General features: G+C 39.9%; 1 protein-coding gene across 8 annotated transcripts in view; it reads left to right on the forward strand.

Moving 5' to 3' along the window:
- The window catches only part of DYNC1I1 (dynein cytoplasmic 1 intermediate chain 1), a 316,442-nt gene that overhangs the window by 8,141 nt on the left and 280,863 nt on the right, over window positions 1-27,438 (forward strand). For 6 of the 8 annotated variants that reach the window (XM_017956939.3, XM_017956940.3, XM_009203370.4 and 3 more), the window contains exon 2: window positions 24,010-24,126. In XM_017956939.3, coding sequence (XP_017812428.1) covers window positions 24,019-24,126 — 108 coding nt within the window. In that variant the 5' untranslated portion in view covers window positions 24,010-24,018. Of the gene's footprint in view, window positions 1-21,908; window positions 22,020-24,009; window positions 24,127-27,438 lie in introns of those variants that run through there. The other 2 variants (XM_009203368.4, XM_009203371.4) reach the window with 2 other exon arrangements.

Raw genomic sequence — 27,438 nt, forward strand, 5'->3', positions numbered from 1 at the left:
AGACTTCACTCATTGAAATGGAATGAAGTCCTCTCCTTCTGAATGCAGTTTTAGATACTATAGCACACCATGTGGAAGCCTCTAAATGTTTATCAAGTTGTTGAATATTAAAAGGAGCCTGAGTGCAGGGGATGACCCTGAGACTCTGTCTCAGAACCAACTTGTGGAATGTCAGTTGGTGGGTTTGGATGACGGAAAGGGAAGCAGGCCCTGTGGGGAATGTGTGTTTTGACACAATGTCCCCTTTTAAAATGACGGTGCGTCTCCTGTTTCACCATCTGCCTGTTAGTATCAATATAGCAAGAGGTTGTGGTAATTGGTGTGTATTTTGTGGAAAAAAGAATAACAAAAGAAAAAAAAAAAAACCTTTCTCTGCCTGTTTCCTTGAAAAGTGTGACTTTGTTCACTTTCAGAAGGTATAGGTTACAGCTGATTCGGAAAGAGGATCCTCCCTCTTTGAATGCCTTCAGGCTTAGAGGAAAATGAGAATCTATTTGGGTAAGTTAAAAATGCCAAACTAAATCTCCCAATGCAAATACGGACCACCCAGGGATGTTGTAAAAGGCCAGATTTGGGGGTTTGAATATTTACACATTTTCTTGCCTCCTATTTTAAGCTTTTTAATATTTGTCAAATGCTGCTGAAAAGTAATTGGCATATCAAGCAAGGGTGAAATCCCATATCTTATGCCAGAGAATTTAAAGCCAGGGGAACTGTGCTCATTTCCCTTGAGAATCCCTTGTTTTTAAAATGAAGAAATGTGAGTTCAAAAAATTCTAAGACAGTAAATTAGAGACTTTAAAGTAGATAGAAAAGTTGATTACAAAACTATTGTTGAGGAGGAGGAAGATACACTCTCTTTGAATGCTCCCTTTTCCTGGTATAGTCTGCCCTGACTGAGCCATTTTTCTTGGTAAATTGGGCGAAAGTTTATTTTTGACGGTGGGTCAGGGTACTGGAAACATCACCCTATAACATTGTCAGCACCACCGCTACCTTCCCAAATGCCGGAAGGGCAGATCTGGGCAGCACATGGAAAAAGTGTTTTCTAAACTCCCTGGAGGAAAATACAGAAAGTTACTTTAACAACCAGGGCGCATGCTCTGGAGACTGTGTGGTTTTTAATGACATTTAGTACTTTCTTATTCTTTACACCCTCCTCATGGGGCATACCACAGCACTTTAAGTTGGAGATTGTAAAGGAGGGGTGCTTGAAGATGTCAACGCTGTCAAGGAAGGTGAAAAGTAACAAGAATTCTGACTCATTGGAGTGCATTTGATCAGGCTAGACTGTGTCATGATGCAGTAACAAATAACTGCCAAACCTCGGTGGCGTAACACAACAAAAAAATTTTCTTGGCCATGTTACATGTCCAGTGTGGGTCAACAAGGGGCTGTGTTCATCATGTTCACTCAGAGGCCCATGCTGCATGAGGCTTCATCTTGATATATGCTACTACAATCCCTGTGGTAGATTGCATACTGCATATTAAACCTCCTGGAAGTGACATATGACAACTCTACTCATGTTTCATTAGCCAAAATCAGTTGGGCAGCCATGCCTGACTACAATGGCGTCCTTAAGTGTAGTCCTACGGGAGGGGAACTGGAATTTTTGTAATAAACTCAAATAACTGTGGAAGGGAGGGACTTACATGAGGTCTGCCTATTCCTGCTAATAACTACAGTCTCTATGGGGCACCCCTAGGGACACTGATTGATATGTAACCACATATGTAGTGGTTTCAGCGACCACCTCTACAAGTGAATTGGGAGAGTTTCCTGAGCCTTTTGTGGGACTGGCAACAGGGGTCACTCATTTGCTCAGCCACTGCATGCTCAAACCCTGTATGGGATGGGGAGCATGCAGACAGGCAGGTGCAGGAGCCAGGAAGAATGCTTTTGGGCCCCAGCCCCATGGTAGCATGGAGGGATGTGTTATAATTAATGCTGTTTTAGCAGTTAATGTCTGTGGATGGCTAAGTATTAAACCAGCTCGTGGAGAGTCAGGGTGACAGCCTTTTACACCGTGCCCTCTTGGTACCTGCATCCTTGTCTGGCGTCCAGGAAGAATCAGACATGGACTTGAAGGACGGTGAACACAGTGGTTTTATTGAGTGGTGGAGGTTGCTCTCAGTGGGATGGATGGGCAGCTGGAAAGGGGATGGAGTGGGAAGATGATCTTACCCTGGAGTTCAGCCATCCTGTGGCCAATCACCTCTCTGACCTTCCCCAGCCAAACTCCTCTCGATGTTCAGATGCCCCTTCTCTTCCCTCCTTCTCTGCCACTCCTTTCTGCTGCTCTGCCACTCTTCTGCTCATGGATCCTGGGGTTTGGGGTTTTTGTGGGTACAGGATGGGGGTGTGGCAGGCCAGAGTGATTTTAGAAAAGGCGACATTTGTACATGAAAACAGAAATGCCTGTTCCCATTTAGGGCCATGGGTTTCCAGGCTTGAGGGTGGAGCCTTTGCTGGGGAACCACCTTCTTCTACCCAGTATTTCCTTGCTTCCTGTCCGTATCACTGACACCTGAACGAATGCCCATTAAAATGTAAAATGCATTTGCATGATTTTAGCATCGTAAGGAATAACAGGTTCCCCAAAAACTGAGCTTACAAATATTAATCTTACTGATAATAAAGGAAATATATATGGGGTGAAAATTAGCTTCCTTCAGTAGTTGTTCAATTATAGTCAAGAATATTCATTTAGAACTTATGGAATGCAAGCCTTGAGTAAGACTGAGTGCTTGGTGGGCCCATAAAAATGAAGAAAGTACAGATCGTAGGAGCCAATGTCTAATGGGGGAAAAATAGAATAATTTATTACCTACAATGTGGTTATATGTTATCACATATCAAATGATTATCACATATGTTAAAATGGGATAAATGCCTCAGAGATATAACAAAGTACAATGGGGATTCAAATAAGGGGAGTGATTAATAATTAAGTGAGTAATCTCTTCTTTCAATTTGCAGACTGACCAGACATCAGTGTTACCCAGACAAAAACATTTCAATTAATGTTTTACATTCATCCTCCTCTTTTGTTTTTGGACCTGATTTGATCACAGAAAAAATTAAAACAGTGATTATGATTAAGAGGTAGTATAAGAGCATGACCTCTGGAAATAAGATTCAAAGCTGAGTTTCACCATTTACGAGCTATGCAATCTTGACAAGTTACTTTGCTTGCGTGTACCTAATTTTCTTCATCTGTAAAATAGGATTCATAATAATAGCATCCACTTCCTAGTGTTGTGCTGTGATTTGAAAGAATAAATCCCACTTAATTTTCCGTTTCTTACAGGATTTAATTTTTTCCCCTTGGATCATTTCGATACGCTTAGTACAAACATTGACTTCCTGAAATGTACCACCTCTTGGGTGTCTGGGCCCCAAATGGATGTGGGCTTAGTAATTCCTGGGATTCTGGAAGGCTTGCCTTCCTGAATTTGGGTCGTGGGAGTGTTTCAGGGTCAGATGTTTAGTCAGTATTTTCCCTAGTCTGAGAGGCAACCATATAGTCTAGAGAGCTCTAGAGTGTCAATCTGGCTTCTATTCTGATAGATCTGGTAATTCAGGTCTATTGGAGGTACGTTTCCTAGCTCCCCTATTCCCACCCCAGCACTTCAAAGTCATGTTAAATTAAATTAAAATTTAATGTGGTATAAATAAATTGTGACTGAATCATGGAGGCATTCTACTTGTTTGATTCCAGAACGTTAAAAGGTCCATGTGCTTGGGACCAGTGCCATAGCAAAGGATTGACGAGCTAGAGTCTGGGTACGATGGAGGGGAGCCTGTGAGGCTCATCTTGGTAGATGCTCACCTTCTCTCTCCTCTGTTTTTTCTTTGCCTCCCCCACCCACTCCTTGAATGCAAAGTGGGGGCAACTTGAGGTGACGCTGCAGAGCTTGTGGGCTGTAAGTGGGCGAAGGGGTGGGCGTGAAGACTGTCTTTGGCAAATAGCTTTGAGGACACTTATCTGCTGTAGCCCAAACTTCTTGTAAAAAACAGAGTTAATATCCATGTAATAGAGAACCCTTGATTGGTTCAAGTTGTTCAAAAAATGGGCTGGGCTGTCGGTGAGGTAGTGAGTTCCCAATGGCTAGGGAAGTTCAAGCATGTCACCTCCTGTGAACATTGTCTGTGAACAGACTTATCAGTGAGAGGTCAGAGAAGCTCTGGTAATTTCTACATAATTTTCCTCAAAATTTAAGAATCTCTGATCCTTTGTAATGAGACAGAACTTTGTATTATTCTTTCTTTTTGCCAGGTTCTGCCATTCACTTGGGGCCAGCATAAACAAGGGGGCAGGTGCCAAATTGGGAAAATATAACAACTTTTGCCTATTTCCTTTCCATAGGACTGTTTAAATTGTAACATTCATTCATTTGTGCCTTCAACAAACATTTATAAATTCTTCCTGCCAGACAATGGGAGGGCTATAGTAACTTCAGGGAGTTTAACAACCAGTGACAACCATTAAAAACAAATAAGAGGTCTGGAGCAGTGGCTCATGCCTGTAATCCCAGGCTGAGGCGGGTAGATTGTTTGAGCTCAGGAGTTCGAGACTAGCCTGGACAACATGGTAAAACCCCGTCTCTATCAAAAAATACAAAAAATTAGCCAGGCGTGGTGATGTGCATCTGTGGTCCCAGCTACTCGGGAGGCTGAGGTGGGAGGATCACTTGAGTCTGGGAGGCGGAGGTTGCAGTGAGCCAAGATCGCACCACTGCACTCCAGCCTGGGCAACACAGTGAGACTGTATCACAAACAAACAAACAAACAAGCAAAAACCAAGAAATGTTGCTAACTTAATTCCAAATTGACCAAGCCACCATGCATTTGACGACTCATTCTTTCACCAAATCCTTTATTCATTCATTCACTCAGTAATCTCCTAATGTACTCTGATGGTTTTTTATAATCTGATCCTCCTTCCCCAAAACAGAGAGTAGACAAATATGTCATTTCAAAGTTATATTCCAGAAACCCCAATACCATATACATATATATTGTATATAATTAACAAAATCTATGCCTTCATTGAAGCTTAATATATATATAAATATATGTATTGCAAATGCTAAGATATCTATTTTGGACACTTAATTTCTCACTCTTTCATTCTATACAGCAAAAGTGTGATATGAAAGAAAAGTGTTAATTCCAGTAGTTTGCCTTGATTAGCAGATTTAAATAGACCGAATTAGTTTAACATGGAAATTCTTGATATTTTTTCAAGACTCTTACGTGTTCTAAAAATAAATCACTTTCTTCTGAAGCAGGGCAGGACCAAAGGGCAGAAAAAAATAGTGCTGGGTCAGTTATGTACTGAGAGTGTGGCACCAAACATTCCCCTTTCCAACTTGTTCCCCATTGCGCCCCTGCCACCTCAAACCCATTCGACTATATGCTACCGTCCCATTGAACTGTGCTATTCCCCAAACATCGGCCACTTCCATAGGAAATGATCCCCAGTTCCCATCCTACTCATATGTCAATGTCTGGCTGTCAGTGCTCCTCCTTTAGGAAGCCCTCTTTGTGCTCCAGTTCTTGCAAGCACTCCTTAGTACGTTATACCTTTATCACACATGTATCCCATTTCCCCTGCAATGTTGTTAGTGTTTTCAGACCCTCCCATATTACATGCTTTTTGAGACAGACTCTATACTGATGATTTGTGTAAGTCCCACGGTACCCAGAACAGCACTGTATGCTTTGTAGGGGCTCAGTAAAAAGACTCATTATACTGAATTAACATAAAGATAAATTTAGCATCGTGGAGCCAACTACTTAGGCTTCCTGACTCTTGGCAAATTAAAAATTTTGGTTGACTAGTGTGCTTCTCCCTACTTTAGAAACATATGGAGGACCTTGCTCAGAAGCCCAAGGTAGTCTTCCCATTTCCTTCCATCAAGGTAAATCATCCCAGCATCCTTCCCCTTGGCCCCACCACTCCATTCCTGCAAAGAGTCACTGCGCAGCAGGGACTGGAGCAGTGGGGAGAAATGTGCTCTGATCTGCTAAAGGAATTCGGGGTTATGTGACTATATATGGACATATGTGTGGGTACATGCTCATGTGCTGAAAATAACCCGGTGACACTCTTGAGCATCAACATTCTTACCTGTAGTCAGCTATCATATTGCAGCTGATGAGGACCAGCAGTTAGCTATATAGATAGGCAGAATTAAGGTCTGAGTCTTAGTTTTGAGAGTCTAGATGTTAGATTGTTTTTAGATAGCCCACATTCTCTAGCAACTTACTGATGGACAAACATACAACCCAATGTAAATACATGTTATATGTTAGGTCCCCAACATAAAATGCCAACTTACTAACTTTGCCAAGAAAAACCTAACTTCCCACTGAATCAAATGCCCTTGTTTATAGGTCAGTGTTCTGAACTCTTCTGAGAACTTGAGTTTCTGGGCCCTTGGTTTGGGATAGGCATGGCTGGGACAGGACTAGTGTGAGGTTATTAAGGATAATCTTAAAGACTGAGTCTAGAGGTAACCTGGGCATTGAAAAATCAAGCAGGTGGTCCAATTATGTTACTACATTCAAAAGAGCTGGGAAGGGAGGCAGAATCTAGGTGTGGCAATAATATAGCAATTGACGGCACCAAAAGAAAGCAAAAGGGTTGAGAGGGAAGGTGGGGAAATAGATCTAGGGGAATCCTAAAGCCAATGGAGCATTGACACTTTTTATAGAACATAAGGCTAGGAACAGGAAAAGGAGTTCACTCAGACACGTTTTTTGAAGCCAAATTTGTTCATTCAGCAAATATTGATTATCTACTCTGATCAATCACTATCCTTAGTATTGACAATACATCAGTGAACAATATGGACAAAATCTATGCCTTCATTGGAGCTTAACTTCTAAAAGGAGAGACAAACAACAAAAAATACTTAAACGTTAAGTCTAACATATGTAATGAAGAAAAACTTAAGGCAGCAGAAAAGATGGCAATGCAGGGACAGTGGGAGGGGAATAGTTTGCTATTTTAAATAGAATTGTCAAGTAAGACCTCAATGAGATGAAATTTGGACTAAGTATTGAAGAAGCAAGCCATTCAGATATGTAGGGGAAAATGCATAACAGGCAGAGGGAATAGGAGATGCCAAGACCCTGAGGTGGGCGTGTACCTGATGTGTTTGAGGAACAGTTAGTAGGCCGGCGTGTCTAGGGATGAGATCAGGAAAGTAATAGGGTTGTGTTGTGTAGGGCCATGGAGGCCATTACAAGGAATTTGGCTTTTACTCTGAAATGGGATATTTACAGAGAAATGGCTTTTACTCTGTATTGGAGAACTTTTTGCAGAGAAGTGACACGACTTGACTTGTGTTTTAATGAATTACTGTAGCAGCTGTGTGGAATGGGCTGCAAGGGAGGCCAAAGATAGAAATGAGGAGACCTATTAGGGGGCTCTTGCAGAAATATGGATAACAGACAATGGTGGTTTAGACAGGGTGGTAGCAGGGGAGGTGGTGAAAAGTGGACAGATCCTGGAAATGTTTGGAAGGAAGAGATAATTTGCTGATAGATTGGATGTGGAGTTCGATGGAAAGGGAAATCAGGGATGGCTCCAAGACTTTTGGCCTGAGTAGCTGGAAGCAGTTGCCTTTGATTGACGTGGAGAAGATCAAAAGCTGGATGCACATGAAGCCAGAGTCCAGGGAACAGTTGTCACAGCTAGTGCTTCACGGTGGCGTGCTGGCACCATTGAGGTGACTCTCCTACCAGACACACAGGAAGGGTGATGTGAGTTGGTCAGGGCGATGACAGTTGGTCAGGGCGCCTTTTCCCTGCACACACTGGGGAAAACCTGAAAACTTCATGCCCTTTTTGTATGGTTTAAGACTCTGTTCTCCTTCTATTGTAATAGGTTTTGCAGTTGATTACCACTAATTATGTGGTGGTGGAGAAATCAATTTTATGTCTCCACTCTGCTACTTCCCAAGTCTGTGATTGGGTGAGAAAGGTATAATTGCAGTACCATTCAATAAAGAATGTTCTGAAATATGGGGCAACCTGACAGGTAGAAAAGGAGATAGATGTATTCATGTAAATTACTACATACTTTGGATATTTTGTGACTCCTTAGCATGCATGGTCTTGAAAATTTAGATATAATTCTTCCTCCATTTTAATTCTTTCTTTCAGAATTGGTTTTCTTTAAAAGCTAATGTATACATGCCTGCATGCTATTTTCACTCATGGTGACAGATGGTTGAAACCGACTCTAGCTACATTTTAAAAAAAGTCTTGAATTTAAAAAAAATACACATGAGTATCAGAAGGGTTTAAGCCTTTTAGAGCTGGTTGAGAAATCTGCTCTGAATGCTGCTTCATACCACTGAGTTATCCATTCGTGTACAAAATGCTGTGTGCTGGGCCAGGGTAGGGAATTTGCAGCCAAGCTTTTCAGAAGGGTATTTGCTTTCTAAAAGGTATATAAAGGTTGTGCTGATGGGGCAAATAGCAAATATCCAAATCCTAGAGTGACATTCAGCATTTGTGTTGACATGGTCTGCAGGGAATATGTGATGGTCCTGCATTTCAGGCAGTATTGATTTTCTACACTCTTATCTGCATATTAAGGTAGCTGGAAAAGTTGATTAATCTTTCAAGAACACCCACTTTGATGTGTTTGTACTTTGGGGTATTGAGGGACTTATTTTATGTTTTTTCTCTTTAATTGTCTGGTAGATTTAAACAAATAGAGTGGAGTTTGCTTTGGTCATTCTGTGATAGAGCTTTCCTGCCAGTGCTCTGTGAATGGATCACAGGTTCCATGTATACCCAATATTAATTTCTTGGCAGCCCTCAGGGTAGTCAGAGCCTGGTAAGTCTCCTGTGGTAGTGAACACCTTTCTCTGTTCACCCTAACATACCTTGCAAATGCCATCATGCTCTGTGGGTGTCGTAACATGCAAAATGTTGGCTGAGAAAGGATAAAGGCAGAGATAAATTTAGAATTAAAAAATTTTCAGTTTAAGAATTGATGTAGCTCAATATATTTCAAAAGTTTAACTGCAACTAACAATTATAAACAATATGTGTATGTAACAGTAAATGTATGTATATGTGTCCAAAACAAGTTTCTTACCATGTGCAGTACATTCTAATAATTATAATCTGTTACATCACAAAAATGGCTGCCTTTGACCACTGACTTGATTTTATAACTCACCGGTGGGTTGCAACCCATGTTTTAAAAGGCTGGTGTAGAGTGAATTACACACTAGGAATTAATTATCTGGTCTTGTGCTTGCTCACATCCTTCTATGTTTCCCTCCTGTGTACAGAGAAGTTCAGACCCCTTTAAAGCATGGCGTAGCCAACCTTTGGCTATAGGGTGACCAAGTTGGCCAGGTTTGCCTGGGACTTTCCTTGTTCTAGCACTGTACATCCTGTGTCCTGTGTACCTCTGTATTTCTGTGCAAACTAAGATGGTTGGTCACTCAGTCTTTGGAATCTGGTCTCTGACTGCCTTCCCAGTCTCCACTCTGTTTTGTACTCAGTGTTCCATCCATATCCCATTACTTGTCCCACAAACTGGTCATTCTTCTTACCTCCCACCTTTGTCCATGCTTCCCCCTCTGCCTGTGATGCACCACTCACCTGTGCCTTCCTGAGGTCTGGTCTTCCTCCATTCTGGTTTGTTGAGTCACCTACTCTTTGGAAACCTTCTTTCACTGCTTTCTTGTGAGCAAGGTGGTAACCACAGACTATACTGGCTTATGGAATCTTTAGTAACTCTGTGTTTTCCTCAGCTGTCATATTCATTATCATCTGTTGAACAAACATTAGAAGGAAAACTGCTGACATAAAGTGGGTGACTCTGGCGAAGAAAGAATACAAGATAAGTAGAACAAATCAATAGAGATGATATGGCCAACAGAGTGGGGCAAGAGAAGATGCAAAAAACATAACTACAGGCTTATGCAGTGGCTAAGTGGCTAAGAGCATGGTGTGCTGTGGAGACTTGAATCCTGGATCTTCACATGCCACAGTTGTTTGCTTTGGTTGTGAGGATAGAGTATTACCTTAGAAGCCTCTTCTCTGCATGTGCTTTTCCACTCATCATGACCCCAACAGGGATTGGTGGTCCTTAAAATTAGGTAGCCTTAATTACGAATTCATACATATTTTGTAGTGAATTTGAGAGAGAATTAAGTGATCTTAAGATGTGGAGATATTCTTAATTTATAGTTTTAGAAGATTGGAATAAATTGATTTTTTGTGAGCGTGTGTATTGCTGATTTATTTTGGGAAAATCTAATTTTACTTTATTATCTGAATTAAATAATATTTAAATTAATTATTGACATTAAAATTATTCCTTTCTTCATTGTGATTAATGTATCTTGATTGAAATTTCCTTTAACATGGTAGTTTAAATTTGTGCTCACGTAGGGGTTGCAAAAACAGCTGGGTGGCTTGAATTTGCCTGCATCCTCTATCGAGAGAGAGTGCCCACTTCAGGCAGGCCTACTGGCCTGTGCTGTCTTGATTTAACTTTGTTGCACAGAGAATCTGGCTCCTTTATAATACAGCAGGCCCAAGAACTCAGAGTCAAAGCTAAAGCTAGTCATGTCTAAAGATTTGCTTGTTATCAGTTATTTTAAGGATCAGTCTGCCAGGTTACCTGAGAGTAGTTTATTTTTAGACATGTTCATTTATCATCTTAGCAACTCAGAGAAAACAGCTCCAAGTGCAATAGATGGCTCTGTTCTAAATCATAGATTATTTTTACATCACTGTTAAAGAGAAAGTCCAACCAGCAACATGATAATTTATCCTCAAGGAATTTGGGGCAATAAATTCAAGACTGCTGAATTTATTGGTTGAGATCTACAATAGAGACTGTCAATTATAAATTAATGGATTTTGCTACATAATCCTTTTAGAGTCAGAAAACAGAGATTAAAAATGTAAATCAGGCAGGAAAAATTATATCAATGGATATATAATGGTAGTGAGTTAGTAAAAGATAGTTGAATGGATGAGGCAATGTTAGGAGTATGTGTTTGTTGCACATTTGTACTAATGAGTGAGACAGTGACTCTCCCCCACCATCCCCTATGGGAATAAAGATTTGTTGCATAATGAGGAATAACTTCTCTGATTTTGGTCATTTAAAAGCATAGTATGCTGAGTTAACTTATTGATGATTGGAAAGTTCTCAAAATGTTAGTGAAAATATGGACAATATGGACATAATGTCTCTAATAGTTGTTTAGCAATTCAAGAGACATTTATTGAGTACTCAATGCTAGGCACTACAGATACAGAAGTAAATTAGTCATGGCCCCTGTCTAAAGAGCTTTAAGTCTAACAGGAGGAGAAAAATCACAGAGTATAGTCATGCACTATGGTACATGTTCCAGCAGAACTACATGCAGGGTACTCTAACAGCAGCAGTGAGGGGTGCATGACCCAGGCTTGTGCTGGGGTTTAGACATGGTACCCCAAAATATGGTACCTTGGCATATTGAATATTTTAAGCTGAAGGAATTTGAGAAATGGCATGTGCAGGAAGGTCTCTCTGACCATCCCCTCCCCTTCTCTGAAGCAAGTCAAAGGACCCTCATGTGAGAGGAAGGGTGCATCCTTATCTCTGAAAACACAGGATACAGAGAGGAATCTGAACAAAGACACCAGGCTATGCTTCCCCCAGTTACTACTCTTAGATAATACTTTTTGGCCAGTCAATTTTTTCCTCACAACTCTTCATTCTTCATGAAGCCTACTACAAAAGCATTCAAGTTTAACTGTTTCTTTGGGTCTTCATTTCCTTATGAAGCCTCCCATGCCATGTAAAACTTACATTAAATACATTTGTATGATTTTCTCCTTCTAATCTGTCTTTCATTACAGGAGTCTCAGCCAATGAACCTAAGATAAGTAGAAGGAAAAGGTATTTTTCCTTCTCTACACTGGATGCCCTAGGAAGGCTTTCTGGAGGGAATGTGATTGAGTTGAGACAGAAAGATGAATAGGGGACATCAGATTAAACATGGTGAGAAAAACATTTCTGGAACTTGCAAAGGTACAAAGGCAAAAAAATCTCTTGCTATGCACCAGTAAATTGTGAACTAGGGAGTGGAAGGATATATGGATGGAGAGGTGGGAAATAAGAGCATCTTATGTGCCCATGATAAGGAGTTGGGACATATTTTGTAACAGTGTTTTAAACAGTTCTGTCGCCCAAATCTGATGGTAGTGTACCCATCATCAGATTTGGGTGATAGAAAGCTCACCCTGATACTGTGTGGAGGATGTATCATCAGGGAGCAAGGTTAGCAGAAGAAGATGAGTTAGGAGAGTACTGCAATTGTCAGAAGCAATGATGAAGACTGGCCTTGTGCAATGTGAAAGGACATGGGTCGGAGAGGGCAGGCTGGTAAATATTAGGTGGTCAAATTGCAAGTACTTGAAAATTGGTTGTGGGGTGTGGTGAGGTTGAGGATTTGGGGCTAACCAAGGAAAAGACAAGATGGCAGCATTGCAAAACAGCTTTATTGGGTGGTACTTGGACAGGACTGGATGAGAAGAAGTCTCTCGAAGCAGACCTTCCAAAGACAGCAATGACACTGCCACCCAAAGTGGAAGAGGACAAGGGAACTCCCAGGGCAGAGGGGAATGGAAGATGGGGCCTGTGGGTCTAGGTGATGTTGCTTAGCTGCAAGGTGGGGAGTCTCTGGGTCAGAGAGTTTCAAAGAGCAACAGCAGTTTAGAATTATTTCTATAGCCACAGGATTTGTATTATCTATGGCTAGCAGATGTTGGTTGCACACAGAGCCTAAATGGCTAAAAATATGCCTATTTGAACTCTATTTTAAGCGATTGGATGTGTGAGAATTTGTGTTTTATGCCAGTGGGTTATGAGCTAATGGTCCCAGCCTGCTGTGAAGAAATAAACAGCATAGGGACCAATGTCCAGGGGCCATCTTGAACCGATTTATGTAACAGCCAATGTTTACTCAGTGCCTACTGTGTGCCCAATGTGATGCTGAAGAGCCACCATGTGAGTTCCAAAGGAAGCTGTGTGATGCTCTATGGAGGATCCACCCCTTTCCATGTGCTCCTTGGGAATGCTCCTTGAGATGGAGCAGCTCCTTTCTATTCAATGAATGTTTTAGAACGTCTAGGTGCACAGATGGATAATTTCCTATTATATAAAGTGCAGTCATGGTAGCTTTCTTTGTTTGGCTTCTTTGCCTGATACTTGGCCTAAGTATATGATTTATCTTTCCTATCTGTTTTGACCTAAGGTTGTGTTTCCTGGGGATCCTGTTGCAAGGCCTCACTTCTTTCTTCATGTAGTTATCCTTGTGACAGTGCCCAGAGGGCTCCCATCTCCTGTCTTCTGATTCTGTTTTCCGGTTCCTCTTCTGCCCTAATTCCCAGTGACCCAATTCCAAACTACTGCTCTCTAGTTGTCCAAACCGTTCCATCTTTAGTTTTATACTCTTTCAAGGATTCTACTTGAGATTCTCATTTCCTAAGGACTCTTGATATCATCTGAGTGTTTCTTGAAGGAAGATACTCTAAGAAATGAATGGCTGATTCTCTTAATTGGGGAACAGTTCCCTTTCCAAAGAGAAGCATACTGAATCTCTAAATTGGTGGAATGCACCATAGGAGTCAGAAATTAAACAAAAATTTTCCAAACTTTTTGGCAAAGATGACAGTGGCTTTTGAGTCCTTTAAGATTTAAGAGCTCTCATCTCTACTCTGTTAACTAGATAAGAGGGCAGATACCCCATGGATTGATTTTTCTCTCTAGCATAATGGGCTTCTGTGCTGAGGGCTCGAGAGCCTCTCCTGTTTAATGTGCTGCAATTGCCAGTGCTCAAGTTGCAGTTAAAGTAGTACAATTTGGGTAGCTCAGAATCATAAAATAACGAAAATAGGACTAGAGACAATATGTAGACACAACAATCTTAAATACATCTCACAAATTCAGCAAGAGTGATACTAAAGGCTTAATTTTAGAAAAATTTCTGAATTTCCTAGTCAAGAATTTACCCAGTATGAATAAGATTGAGAGGAACCTGGAAAAATCAACATAATGTTTCAGCTGTGTGTATGGATTGATACAGGTTTTCCTCCAAAACAGTAGTTCTCTACAGACACAAATAGGTCCTTCCTATGTAAATTGAAACTCTTGCAGTGCTTGGGACTACCCAGTATTGGCTTTGATGAGGTGTATGGGAATTTCAGAGGCAAAGCTTTTCCTTCTGGTGTCAGCTCACTCATGCAATTTACATGTGATGCCACCAGGTGGTGATACAGAGGGATAGCAAGATTGGACCAGAAAGACTGATCAACATCCATCATAACGGCTTTTTGTTTAAGAGCTTTCTTTGGATTAAAATTAATAAAATCTGGAATAAGTAAACACTAGAAGGAAAGCATTATTTAATGAAAGTGTCCAGGAATAATGAAGTCTGACATTTCCATTTTAACTCTTCCATTTCATGGTTGTAAATGTGTATGACTATATCTGCTTCCATATTTATGGGTAAAATGCTGGTACTGTATTATATAATCTTTGAAGCTCTTGTTTTGAAATGAGCATGTATAATTGTAATTATTAAAGCAGTCCATTAATGCTATTCACAATCGTAAAGACAGGGACTCAACCTAAATGCCCATTAATGGTAGACTGGATAAAGAAAATGTGGTACACGTATGTCATAGAATATGATGCAGCCATAAAAAAGAATGAGATCATGTCCTTTGCAGGAACATGGATGGAGCTGGAGGCCATTATCATTAGCAAACTAAGGCAGGAACAGAAAACTAAATACCAGATGTTCTTACTTATAAGTGGGAGCTAAATGATGAGAAGGCATAGACACACAGACGGGAACAATACACACTGGGGCCTGTTGAAGGATAGAGGGTGGGAGTAGGGAGAGGATCAAGAAAAATAACTAGTGGGAACTAGGCTTAATACCTGGGTGATACAATAATCCTTAAAACAAGCCCCCATGACACAAGTTTAACTATATAACAAACCTGCACATGTACCCCTGAACTTAAAAATTAAAGTTAAATTTTAAATTGAAAATGCCTTTGTAAACAAAGATGATGGTTTGCAAACTCCTCAGTGATATGAAGAAGCCTACTAGGTATAATTGAAGTCTGTAAAAATCACCCTTTGTTTTCTTTTGTAAAATTAAATATAATTAAGACCAAAAAAAAAAAAAAAAACAGCCTACAGCAAAATTAGGACAAAGGATTAAAAAAAATCACACAAACAGAAATCTACAGTTCATTAACAACTGTCTTAGTTCACTTTACAACCAGGCTAACGCCCATTTGTGTGTGTGTGTGTGTTTAGTGAGGGGAGAAGGAGAATGGGGAACGAAAACTGGCTTCTCAGTTGGTCTTCCTTACCTGTTACCTGGCTTAGGCAGGTGAGAAATCTTTCACACATTGTTCTATGGGGTCTCTCTCTCTCTTTCTTTCTTTCCTTCTTTCTTTCTTGACCGAGATTCACTCTTCTTGCGCAGGCTGGAGTGCAATGGCGCGATCTTGGCTCATTCCAACCTCTGCCTCTAGGGTTCAAGTGATTCTCCTGCCTCAGCCTTCCCGAGTAGCTGGGATTACAGGCGCCTGCCACCACGCTCTGTGGGGCCTTTTCTTCAAGGCCTCGCTTTCCCCCTAACTCTGATTTTCCTTATGCTGTATCTAGAGGCCTTACTTAGATCTCCCAGGTATTTTTGAATCATAGTTTGTGGAATTTTTGACTCTAACTTGAATTTTTAATGCTTAGTGATTTTGCTAGTCTTTCACTACCTCTTTCCCTGAAAAGAAAAAGCACGAACTCCCTCTATTTAGATTATTTATGTACACACTTAGCAAAATTTTGTCAAGGAAATGTCTCTGTAAGCTTTAGAATCAACTCTATCTTAGCAGAATTAGGTTAAGTCACAGTTGACTTAACCTAAGTTGGGGAACCCCTAGTGGTTCCCCAGGGGTTGGGGAACCTGGGGTTCCCCAGAAACATTCAGGATCTGTAAGGTCAAAGCTATTTTCATAATAACACTAAAATGTTATCTGTCTTTTCTACTGTGTTGACATTTGCAGTGATGGTATAAAAGCAATCATGGGTAAAACTGCTGGTACTGTAATGCGATTTGAGGCAGTGGCACAAAACTGTACTAGTAGTGGCCCAAATTTCACTGCTACGCGCACAGTTTTTAAAAAAACACAGTTTCACTTAAGAATGTCCTTCACAAAGCAGAAAAAAAAATTAGTTACATTAAATGTCTACTCTTGGGTGTATGTTTTACTGTGTGACAAATGGGAACAAGCAAAGCCTTCTGCTACCAACTCAATAGTTGTCTTGAGGAAAAACATTTGTGCAATAATTTGAATTGTGAGTTAAACTAACTGCCTTAATAAAAAAAGAAACACTATTTTTTACTTGAACAACTGACAAACTAGGGTGATTCAGACTTCACTATTTGGTAGACATTTTCTCAAAAATCAATGGTGTGAGTTTGTCACTTCAAGAACATAACTGACAATATTTATTGCTAATGATAAAATTTGAGCTTTCAAACAAAAAGTAGAATTTTGGGCCACCCTGAGCTTGACAGTTTTATGTCACCTAAAGACTTCTAAAGAGCTTGTTGATGAAGTTACTAAATTTGATTTTCAGATATAATGTGTCAACATTTGGAAGGTCTGCCTGATTTATTATTTTCCAGTTACTTATATTTTCCAAGTAACCTATTCATGACATTATAAAATCATACATGAGTAAAAGATCGATTCAATGTTTAGGATAGACCAATGGATTTTAATGTAACAGAGTACAAAAAGTTCATTGATTGATATGGTTTCATATTCACATTGCCACTGACCTTTAAGAAACTGCTATTTGTTGACTTTTGGTGTAATAGTGAAGAATATCCACAATTACCTGAAGAGGCTGTTAAAATATTCCTCCTTTTTCAGATTACATATCTGTTTGAGGCCAGATTTTCTTCATATACTTCAACTAAAATAACATATCACAACAGATTGAATGCAGAAGTAGCTATAAGACAGCATTTGACTTCTATTAAACCAGATGTTAAAAAGATATGTGAAAATGTAAAAGCATTACACTCATCTTACTTTTTTTTCTTTTGTCTTGGAAATTGTAGTTTTTTTCACAAAATGTTAATAACATGTATGTTGTTACTTTAAAATAAATTATTAAATAAATACTTAAAGTTTTATCAGTTTTAATTTTTAACATGATTAATGTTAATAGATAACCTACATAAAAACATAAACCAAAGCTCTTTGAAGTTCTTGATAAATTTTAAGAGTATAACAGGGTACTGAAATAAAAATGTTTGACAACTGCTCTTCTGTGGTGTTAGTAGAACAGTCCTGAGCATCGTCCTACTATAAGATGGATTTTATTTAAAATTTTGTTTTCATAGTGTACTGATAGCTGTAAAAATGTAGGAAATAACCCTCCTTTCACCAGCCAACTCCCTCCTGAGATGTCTATCACTCTTTTTTTTTGACTGAGCTATAGCTGTAAAAATGGGCTCATGGTTGTCGTCTGTATCATCCCTTGGCCTCCCATTCAAGTGGAAGGAGGCAGCTGCATTTTATTAGACACTAAGCAGGTGAAATGAGGCTGTGAAAGATCAAATTTCTTACACGTATTCAGTGGCAGATGAAAAGTTCAATACATGATAGTGAAGAGCTGACAAGAGCAATTGTTTTCAGGCAGGAAAAGAGAACTTATTTCTGGGTATTTTCTCAATAAGTCTGGCAACAGCTGGGCAATGATTTAAACCTCCTAGGGTTCCAACTTTAAGCTTAAAAATACATTTGCATATGCCAGCATTAGGAATGGAATCCCAAACGGCTGCCAACTTAGACAACCGAAAGGAAATAGAGATCTATATTGTTCAAAAGCTAAGCCTTCGGAGGTGCTGTTACTCAGCAGCTGTGTAAACAGAACTAAACCCTTTGCATCTCCTCTGCTAGACACTTGGTTCTAAATAGGACCAAACTGTGCCATGATGATACGTGCAGAAATAAAAATGAAGGCAATAGATATCATTGTTGGGTTCAAGAAAAGCTGGACATTTTCCTTTCTCTATGGATATGTGCAGACATAAGAAATGTAAAGGAGATGTAGGGGAACCTGGCAAGGCAAGGGAAGAGGTGAAACTGATTTTAGTTTTATTTCCTCCCTCCTCAGTATCCACATTTCTCTCTCTCATGTTTGCCTCCCTCCCTCCTCTCCCCATTTTTTCCTCTGTTGAAACTGAGGGGCCGCGTGTGGTGGCTCACGCTTGTAATCCCAGCGAAGACCCAGGCAGGAGGATCATCTGAGGTCGGCAGTTCAAGACCAGCCTGGCCAACATGGCGAAACCCCGTCTCTATAAAAAAATAGAAAACTTAGCTGGGCCCAGTAGCATGCACCTGTAGTCCCAGCTACTTGGGAGGCTGAGGCAGGAGAATTGCTTGAACCTAGTAGGTGGAGGTTGCAGTGAGCTGAGATCGTGCCACTGCACTGCAGCCTGGGTGAAAGAGCAAGACTCTGTCCCAGAAAAAAAAAAAAAAAAGAAAAGAAACTTAGGACCATGAGCCATTTGTATAATGGAACAGCAGGAGAGACCTTCGCTATAACTAACTTCCTAACTAGAGAAGAAACCATGTCTTCATATACCAACCCATCCTCCGGGGGAAGTGGGTAAGGTGCAGGGGATGTCTGCTGGGGACAGCTTGATATGTAATTCTTATGTTCAAAAGAAAAAACTGAGAAGGTTTTTTTTACTGTTAAGCTAAATGACTACACTTAATTTTTTAAAAAGGTGTTTTTTGTTTTTTGGTTTTTTTTTTTTTTGAATCACATCCCTTTTCCCACATGCCTTCCATTTTATAACTCATTTAGATAGAGACGCTCCTTCTACTTGCTCTGAAGTGTTTTAGAATGGCTAGGAACACAGACTGGATTTCCTTACTTTAAATGTATTGTTATTAAATCAGTAATGCCCCATGTCTTTCATGTAATTCTCACAGTAACACTTTTTAAATGATTGCAATGAACTTGGAGTGATGACTTGGTTATTGAATTAGGGTGCAATTGGTGATGTGGGAAAGAGTGGGCAGGGCAAACTAATGGTAATAATAATAGAAAAGAAAGGGGAGAAGGAGGAGAAGGAGAAACAACTTTTCTTGGGTGTTTAGTATTTGCCAGGCATAATTTTTAGCTCTTTACTTTTATTGACTCATGTATTTGGATCAAAAGAATGACAGTTTACTAGATCAGAGATGTGCTGAAGCCAAAGTGATCAGAACTGAGACATTTGGGAGGATGAGTGGAGATGAGCTGTAGTGACAACACTAAGCAGAGGATAAAGGGTGAATCAAGGAACAAAAGGGAAATCAGTAGTAGAGAGCTGAAATCTGAAAAAAAGCTAGCAGGCTCTAGGGATTGGTGTATGGAGTCTAGGGTAAATGTAGTAACTGATTTGAACTTTGAGACATCTGTTTTGGGGTGAATATAACTTGGCTTGACAAAGAAAGACGAGGGGTGAAATGGGGATTGTGTTCAGTGATAGTAAAGCTGGAGGGTTTGCAGGAGAACAGGGGCTGTGATGCGGGGGTGGAGGGAGGTAAGAAGTGTGAATTTGGCAATGAAGGTGGGTGAAAGTGAGTGAGGAAGAGGAGATGCCACCGATGGAAAAAGAGTTCTGAATATGGGACTCTGCTCCGAGGATGCTCAGCAGGAGGTACAAAAGTGCAACTGATCACAGTGGATGGGGCTGGGGAGAGACTGAGCTGTGATTCCTCCTAAGTCTAGGTGGAGTCAAGCCCAGAGTTGGCTGGTGTGTGTTAGAACATGCAGATGATCAGACAGGGAGGAGCCCTATACCCAGAGGTGGGTTTGATTTACCCACTTGATCCCTTGCCATTTGTAAATGAGAGACCAGCTTTTTATGTGTATGAAGTAAATGAGCAATAATTAGCAGCAGGTAGCTTTGACTCTTATTTTCTTAGACTAAGTGCATCAGAATTGCCTTGGCAATAACCTGCATTAGCCACAGGAATCTCTATAACTCATGTCCCTCATGCTTTGCTCCTCGATTTGCTTTATTTGATGTGCAGGGAGATTTAGTGGGTCAGAGGAGCAAGCCCCCCAGGAAATCCTATGGAGTTCAGTGCTGACACTGCATTTAATGCTACTATTTAAGCCATTTTACTATTCATTCGCTATAATGTGTACTTTCCAAACCCTTTATGAGGCATTCTCTTGAGATTCCTTATTCTCCTAGGGGTTGATACTAAGCATCTATTTTGGAATGGATCAAAAAATCAATAAATGGAAGGCCATTTACAGTTGTGTCTTCTAGCATTGTAACCTGCTGCATTTAAAGACTTAAATTATTTGGATCATCACTACCTAATATAATCTTTTTAAAAAAATTGCCTCAATGTTTTTGTTGTTATTTTTAAAATATTGACTCTCTGGCTGGGAATTCCAACTTAAATGATCAACATTGTAAGACATGTTTATTATTTGCAAGAAAGCCTTTGCACTTTGCAGAAATTTTCTGAGAATACATTTTACTTCCCTTTTGTGATTGAAATTCTTTGCAAGAAAATCATAACAAATACAAGACTTTCTTATGATTTGCTCCTTAATGACAATAAATATTGCTGAAGTTGTACCAGACAGTTTTGATGAATTGGAGAAAGGTAAAAAAATGTTGGGGAAAGGTCAAGTAAAAGTTGGGGAAATGTGGAGGAGGGGAAAACTCACATTTTCTAAGAAGATTCTCCTGGCTGCTTTCAGCTTAGAATGAAACAGCTATTGCTTTAACAGTGATTTTTCTGATCATACATTTCATTTCTGACTACCAAAAGATTTCCAGCACACTAGGTAGATGGACCCTCATTGGTCAATGGTGTTTATAACTTCTCAGATGACTTCTGGAATTCCTGCCAGGAATTTTACCCATTGGTGTTGAAAATTATTGGCAACCTGTATTTTAGTGATAAACTTCACTTTTGTGAAGTTCTGCAACTTCTCTTGGAAAGAAAAATATCAGAAGATCTAACTTCGCGGGCCTGTGTCCCTCCATGTGGACCCTCAGTCGGACCTGGTGGAGCTACCTCCTGTGGACCGGGCATTTCCGCTCTGGCTGGCCCTCAGTCACAGCTCTGCTTGCTCAATTACTCCCTTGGCTCTGTTAAGACTTTGAATTGCATCTTCTGTTTAAACAGTCCTTTGTAGGGGGATGACTCCAAACTCTATTCCTTAACTTCAGTCCCCCATCCCACTTCTCCCCCAATCTGTAGTGTTGTATTTGTGCATTCTGCCCAGAAGTTCCACTGATACCCAAATTATGACATACATGTTGCAAGGTTTTTTCACCATTTTCCTCTTTGTCTTCTCTTCCTAATTTCACTGCCATCCCCTTTGCCTTCTCAAAGTCGAATTGTTACTGGACCTTCCATTTTTGCTTCCATATTTAAAGGCTACTAAGAGTTCCTTGGTCCCTCTTGGCTGTGCTCTCCCTAGTGCACATTCTCTACTTCTGTCTCCACATTTGCCTACCATCCCTGTACAGGTACAGTTGAATCAGAGAGAAGCTGGCATTAGTTTCCCAGCAGCTTGCCTTATTTCTAGTTTTTGCTCCAGTCTGTTATACAGGCAGGGACAAGAATAGGCTAAGCAAATTCCATTTTTATTTTGTCACTTTTCTTTTCAAAAATCTGCTATGTTTGCCCATCACCCATTACACCAAATATAACTCAATTTTCTGTTTTGTCCAGGCTTTCCAGGTTGCCTCAACATATCCATTCTTACCAATTAAACTTTTTTTTCTTTTTTAAAACAGAGTCTCACTCTGCCACCCACGCTAGAGTGCAGTGCATGATTATAACTCACGGTAACCGTGAACTCTCGGCCTCAAGCTATCCTCCTGCCTCAGCCTCCCAAAGCACTGGGGTTACAGGTATGAACCAGCACACCTGGCCTCAACTTTCTGTTTCTTGACTTGAATTTACCCACATCTCTTGCACTCAATCTGTGAGTTCCCTCTTTGACAGGTCTTCACACATCCAAATATGCCCTTCCTTTGCTAGTTCTGACCTCATTCAATACCCAGTCCCAATTCTACCTACTCCTCAATGCTTCCCCTGGCATACTCCACCAGACCTTGATTATCATTTTGCTCTGCATTCCTCTGAACTTGTACACTGGGGATCACAAATATGTAGTAGGTCAGCTTGAATGTAGATTCTGCCATCTATTGGCTAGGCAGCTTGAATTTAGATTCTGCCATCTATTGGCTAGGCAGTCTCAGTACTTACTGAACCTCCTTTGTCTTAATTATGAAAAGGAATTAATAATAATACTGGTGTACTTGGATTGATATGATTACATGTGATAATGATGTCAAGGGCCTGGCACTGAGTAATCAATAAGCCAATATCTCAGAGAACATCTCTATCCACACTACATGTCCACAAATTTGAGCTATATACTCTTTGAAGGAGAGAATCTGGTTTTGCTTATCTTTGGATCCCTATTCATTATAAAGTGCCTAGCACCGATTAAATACAACAAATATTTGTTGAAAAATGAAGAAAGAGTATGATCATGAATGGCAGAGATTGGTTATTGCAATAATTCTGATTATTTCACAAATCTCTGCTGTCACACTGTGATCAGAAATGTGTAGAATAGAAACACAGTGTATTTCCCAACTTGTTTATTTGTCTGAAAGTGTGTCCTAGAGTGACTGCAGATTCATGATTGCCTTCTGGGGACAATGACAAAAAAGTTGAGAATTTTTCATTGTTCTGTATTCTTTGGGTTTTGTGTGTGTGTGTTTTTGTTTTTGTTTTTTGTTGTTGTTGTTGTTTGCCTTCCATTGCTCTGTAATCTACTTCAAGATGCATTATATATTTATCCTAGTTGCATGAAAATAGTATGCGAATGAATACTCATGACATTTATGGTTAGTCAATTTTTCCCCATTATTTTAGAAAATTGGGCGAGGGCGGCCCTTCATTTCTCAAGGTTTCCATTTTGTTAGTTTTCAGTTGGGAGCACAAAAGGCTCAAATATATAATCATCGGTAATTAGTAAGGGTCTTCTTCGAACTGATTTCATTTAAAAATGTTACTGGCACCATCACTACCAGCACCGTCACCATGATTAACATTAAAATTAAATCTTGTTTGGATAAAATTTCCTAAGAACTTGCCATGGTGTTATCTCCCATTTCATGTGCTCACAAACACCCTTTGCTTTGGAAAGGGAAAGTGCCAGAATAAGCAATATTACATTCAGAATGCAAATGAAAGTTTTATAGAAATAGGGTTGTGTTGGAGATGAAATTAACTGTGACACTTCAGGAGTTTTACAGAGAAAGAAGATTAACATGTTAGGTCTTCAGCAGCTGTCTTCCCTGATGCAAATAACGTTAGGCAAAATGAAATCTCCATGCGTCCTAGCTCAGTGGAGGAATGTTTATTGAGTCCATAGAAATTTGAGCAGGGCACGTCTCTAAGGGTTTATGACAGCCTATTTTCTTTTCTCAGTGTGGGAATGAATTGCTCCATTATCATCTAAATTGGAAGTCATGATGATGGTTCTTTTTTGATTCTCTTATTTATTTTTGTTTATTTGTTAAGAAACTTGTACAGAAAATGTGTTGATTATCTGGAAGTTGCTATCCTTGCTTAGGCCAGATAATAACCTTGTATTTCTTTAGATATTTATATATATATACCTAAAAGGGAAATATTTTATATCCTTGGACCAGATCTAACTTAATTTGTTTCTTTGATTCTTTCACATAGGCTAAATAATACAACCTCTTGTTGATCACCCAAAAGTCACATTTTCAAATTGCATTTTCTTTCAAATGATTTTTGCAATGATATACAGAAAAGTTATTTTTATATATGTTCACTTTTTTTTTCTCTTTCTCCAAGGAAACCAACATGTCTGACAAAAGTGACTTAAAAGCTGAGCTAGAGCGCAAAAAGCAGCGCTTAGCACAGATAAGAGAAGAGAAGAAACGGAAGGAAGAGGAGAGGAAAAAGAAAGAGGTAAATCCTGGGTGTTGGGGTGTTGTGGGGGGAAAAAAAAGATCACTTGATTCTGAGGGGCTGGTCAAATGGATAAATAGGACCCCCTAAAAGAATCCTTTTATGATATTGGAATAAAATGATTGACTATGTCCCTATTCCGCATGATAAAGTTGTTACCTTCTGCTATGTACTGGTCAGCCATCACCTAAATGGGGGATAACATTTGATCCAGAGGCTCCAGAGGCCTCCAAACTCCAGGTTCATCACAGACTCGAACAGAATTCTAAGGGTGGTCTGTGATCTTGTTATTGTTAGAAACTTCTTAACCTTTCTGTGCCTCAGTTTCCTATTTTTAATATGAGAACAATAATACATTTATTTTGTGGGGCTATACTTAGCAGTACCTAGAATATAGTTAGTACTTAATAAATGTTAGTTTTAAGAAAAGGTTTTTCTTTTTTTTCTGAAAAATCTACCAGCAGGAACATTTTAGCAGAAAATTAGAAAACTATGCCAGTAGATTTCCATTGTTTCCAAAGTGGTGTACATTTTTTAATGGTAAATAAGCATCTTAGGTTTGGTAAGGGGAAGGCTGTCCTTCTCTTAGTGAGAAGGTAGGTAGGATAGTACATACAGTACAAAGAATTATTACATGTTAGATCTGGCTGAAATTTCAGAGACTTTCCATTCAGGCCCCTCTTTGTGCCAACAAAGCAGCAGAGACCCAGAGGTGAAATGTAGCTTTTCTGCTTTCTAGACTTAGAATCTAGGACTCTGTAATCCCAATCCAATGCCTTGTTGTCATGTCACGTTTTCTTCCACTATGTGAATCAAACAAATAATTTATTTTTAGTTCCCTAATTTGTTGTGGCAGTGTAGGAATAGCCCACATCTTATACAAAAACCAGATACCAAAGATATTTTTGAATAGTTTTCTAAGAAAAAACTTCGTGTGGTATGATATGCTTTTGTGTATAGAAACCAGAGCTGCTTCCCTATGCAGTTCTTCTGTAAGGAAAAAGAAAACTTATTTTGATGCCTTACAATCTAAATAAGTGTTGTTTCATACTACAAGGCTGAGAGACCAAGGTAATAGATTTACAACAATTATTATTTTCCAACAAAGTAAAAGATAATTGCAGTTGCATTTTAGCCTTCTGGCATCTCTCATCTCTCCATACCATTACGCATTGATTGATGTGATCATTTGTTTGTCCTTGACATCACACATAATGTTTTTTCCCTTTGAGATCTTTGCTGTTACGTATGCAGTCTTTGAGTGAAGTAGAGGTGAGAATTGACAAGGAATGGCTATTCATTTCCATGCAAAGCCAAAAAAAGCGTTAAGTTATTATATTTCCTTTCCCTCAAATGTCAACACTTACTGTAGTTTTAAAGCACCTGTTATCCTTTACTAATAACCAGTTTCCTTTTAAACTGACATTCTAATATCCAACTTGAATTTCATAGAATTACCACAAAATGCGATGTGATATGGGAAATTTCGTTCCAAATTATGCTGTCTGCTTCATCTTTTTCATTTTACACATTTTGGGGAAATTACAGGCACACTGGACTGATGGAAGCAGGCTCCCCTTTTGATTCTACAACCAAACACTTTTGCCTGGTGAGGATTTAGCTGGTTTCACAGCAAGAAGAGCCCTGGAAGGTTGGAGGCTGCAGGTAGTGGAGGGTATGGAACACCTGGACTCTAGACATTCCTGGCTGCTGCCTCATTCTGGATTGACATCATATGAAGTCCTAATTTTCTCATGTCTAAAGTGACATGGTGATTGAAGCTTGTGATAACTGAACTGTGCTCCACAGAGTCAGATGGCAATACAGAGTCCCAGTCTTCCATCCTCAAAGTTTCTGATTTGAGTGATCTGAAGCAGGGCTAGATTTTAGGATCCATTGGACCACATAATCTTTAACATCTCTCCTGGCTTGAAATCTTCTCCCTTCCCATCCATCTCCCCTCAAAGACATCTTTCCTTGGTTCTTTCCACGCACTCTCTGCAACTGTGCTGACTTGGTTGGTTCTGAGCAGCTGGGGCTGTAAGACTGAAGACAGTTAACACAGTGATTATCCACAGGGGCTTTTGAGTTGAACATGGCTGGGAAGCCTGGATCTGCCCTTCACAGACTGGCCCTGAATGGGTATCGGTCCTCTCTGAACCTGTTTCCTCTTCTGTAAAATGGAAAAAGGAATGATGTCTTCCTCACAGATTCAAGAGGATTCGAGAAGATGCCAGAGCAGTAAGAGACAGCTGTCATTCTGCTTCTGAGATCAGCTATCAGAGTAGATGAATGGGGCTTCACAGAATGGTCGCATACATTTTTAGGATCTCTGCTGGTGAGCCCATTTTATAAAAATGCCTCATTTTTGGAAGGATCTTAAAATTCAAGGCCCCCAGTTTCATGGGATTGGAGCATTTCGTGGCTGAAAGGAATCTGGAAGTAATCTATTCTGATCCTTTCTCACATAGGGAAGCTGGGCTGCAGAGGTCTAAGCCTTAGAGGCAGTCCCCCTTTATCTCCAATCACATGAAGGAGTCTGGAGATAAAAGGGAGCTACCTCCAAGGCTCATCAAGCCAATTTTCCAGATCAGAAACCTGAAGTCGTCCTTTCACCACCCCCTACCCCAATTTGCAGTGATCATCAGGTCTGCACAGGCATAACAAGATTCTCTTTTCGCCCCCATTTTTTTTCTCCCTAAAATCCACATTCCAGTCCGATGCAGCTGCTTACATGTGCCCTGATGGACTACATTCTTTCTTGACAGAGAGCTTAGGATGTTCTCTTTCCTCTGCTTTCACTGATCTACTTCTTCCTATCATCCTTTGCCTGGCTGTTAAGTTTACCTGGCTGTCCTTCACCTGGCTGTTAACTGCATGTCGTTCTGTTCTCATCTCCTATGTCACTTTCTCCAGAAAGCTGCCTCTGAAACCTTTCTTTCCTCATGACTAGGTTAGTTCTGCATCCTATCATTGACATTATCAAACCATTTAGGACAAGGTGTTATATTTTCCCCTTCACTTGTCTTTTTCTCCTAATAGATTGCAAGCTTTCAAGGTCAGGGCTATATGCTTTTGTTGTTGTTGTTGTTTGTTTTTTAATCATTAAGTCAATGTCTAATATAGGTTTTACCATATGGTAGACATTCAAAAAGGAGTTATAGAATGAATGAATGAGTGAATAAATGTACATATGAACTAGTCAGGGCAGGTTTGTGAGGCACGTCCCAGACATCCTTTCCAAGCATCTGCAAATTTGTTTGGAAACTTCTGATCCTGAATCCATGGAATATCGACTGGCCACTGTCACTG

The sequence above is a fragment of the Papio anubis genome, chromosome 4, assembly GCF_008728515.1.
Source record: "Papio anubis isolate 15944 chromosome 4, Panubis1.0, whole genome shotgun sequence".
NCBI lineage: Eukaryota > Metazoa > Chordata > Mammalia > Primates > Cercopithecidae > Papio > Papio anubis.